The sequence below is a fragment of the Scylla paramamosain genome, chromosome 47 (genome assembly GCF_035594125.1).
Source record: "Scylla paramamosain isolate STU-SP2022 chromosome 47, ASM3559412v1, whole genome shotgun sequence".
Lineage (NCBI taxonomy): Eukaryota > Metazoa > Arthropoda > Malacostraca > Decapoda > Portunidae > Scylla > Scylla paramamosain.
In genome coordinates this window covers 602,501-604,253 of record NC_087197.1, presented here as the reverse complement: position 1 = coordinate 604,253, position 1,753 = coordinate 602,501, and the positions used below count along the sequence as shown (strand labels likewise).

The window sequence follows — 1,753 nt, the reverse complement described above, 5'->3', positions numbered from 1 at the left end:
TCCCAAGGTTAGAAGCGGTACCAGAACCTCTCCTTGTCTTCCCGCTCCCGGCAGCGTCGTAAGGCCATCTTTATTCAACACAATAGAGAAAACAAAATACTAATACTAAAGAATAATACACCTATATTTGACAGATCTGGATATAATAATGCGGTACGACAACCTCCGCTTGACTTCCCGCTCCCGGCAACGTCACCTCTCGGGGTAGCAGCGGCGAATCACAGCGAGGAGGCGGCGCATCCTTCCCTCAGTTTGACATGAACATCGGAGCGGTGAGCCCGTACCGCTCGCTCCGCCAGTGCAGTGTGTGACTTACCTTGGGGGCGAGATTTAAAAGCCAGATTGGACCATGAGCGAAAGGTTTAAAGTCTCCTCGGTGGGGGATGGGGGGCCGCAGACCAACTATGGATCTATGGAGGTGGAAGACATGGATGGTAAGGTTGGCAATGACCCGCAGATCTCCGCGCCAGGCAGTGTTGGTGGTGATGGTGGTAGTGGTGGTGGTGGTGACTGCGACCCGGCGGTTACTCTCCCTTTCAGCATGCCCAACGGTAACTAATATTAAAGCTATCTCTATCTCTATCTCTATTGCCTGCTGCCTTGCCTCCTTCAGTGGTAGTTTGCTTGCTTTGTTTACTAACTGCATGTGTGTGTGTGTGTGTGTGTGTGTGTGTGTGTGTGTGTGTGTGTGTGTGTGTGTGTGTGTGTGACTCAACTGTTGCAGTCTAGTGTGCAGTCAGTGCTCTCTCTCTCTCTCTCTCTCTCTCTCTCTCTCTCTCTCTCTCTCTCTCTCTCTCTCTCTCTCTCTCTCTCTCTGTCCTCTCTCTCTCTCTCTCTCTCTCCTCTCTCTCTCTCTCTCTCTCCTCTCTCTCTCTCTCTCACTCTCTCTCAGAACAAGTTGTGCTAAATTGCATAGCCTCCCCCCCTCTCTCCCCCCGTTCCGCACCTCCTCTCCCCCTCCCCGCCCACACCTCTCCTTCCCACTCCCCTCATTTCTGCCACGCCCCCCTCTTCCCCCCAACTCTCTCTCTCTCTCTCTCTCTCTCTCTCTCTCTCTCTCTCTCTCTCTCTCTCTCTCTCTCTCTCTCTCTCTCTCTCTCTGCTGTTGCATCATTGTTGCTGTTGTTGCTTTAGGGGCTGTGTGTAATTCTCTCTCTCTCTCTCTCTCTCTCTCTCTCTCTCTCTCTCTCTCTCTCTCTCTCTCTCTCTCTCTCTCTCTCTCTCTGCATGATCCTTTTGCATGCTTTGACTTTTATTTTATTTATTTATTTATATTTATTTATTTATTTATTTTTATTTTGTCTACCCACCAACCTGCACCATTATTATTATTATTATTATTATTATTATTATTATTATTATTATTATTATTATGTTTACTTATATTTTTTTTTAGGGTTTATAATCAAGTAAGTTTTTTTTTTATTTTCTTCTTTGTGTTTGTTTTTTGAAATGTATATGTGTGTTTTATTGATATGTGTGTGTGTGTGTGTGTGTGTGTGTGTGTGTGTACGTGTGTGTGTGTGTGTGTGTTTGTCATGGAAGGAAATAATTGAAGAGGGAAGAAAGAAAGGTCATAGGGAGAGAGGGAGAGAGGGAAGGAAGGAAGGAAGGAAATACGATAGGTAGGAGGAAAGAAGAAAGGGAAGGAAGGAAGGAAGAAGATATGAAGGGAGGAAAGGAAGAAGGAACTGAGAAAGGGAAGGAAGAAAAGGAAAATATGAGGGGAGGGAAGAAAGAAGGAAAGAAGGAG

General features: G+C 46.1%; 1 protein-coding gene across 1 annotated transcript in view; it reads left to right on the top strand.

Moving 5' to 3' along the window:
- Positions 1-228: 228 nt before the first annotated feature.
- LOC135094943 (solute carrier family 12 member 4-like) overlaps positions 229-1,753 on the top strand; it is a 95,735-nt gene continuing 94,210 nt past the window's right edge. Inside the window, 1 exon segment of the mRNA XM_063995462.1 lies at positions 229-551. Within this exon segment, the coding sequence (XP_063851532.1) occupies positions 350-551 (202 nt within the window). The 5' untranslated portion in view covers positions 229-349.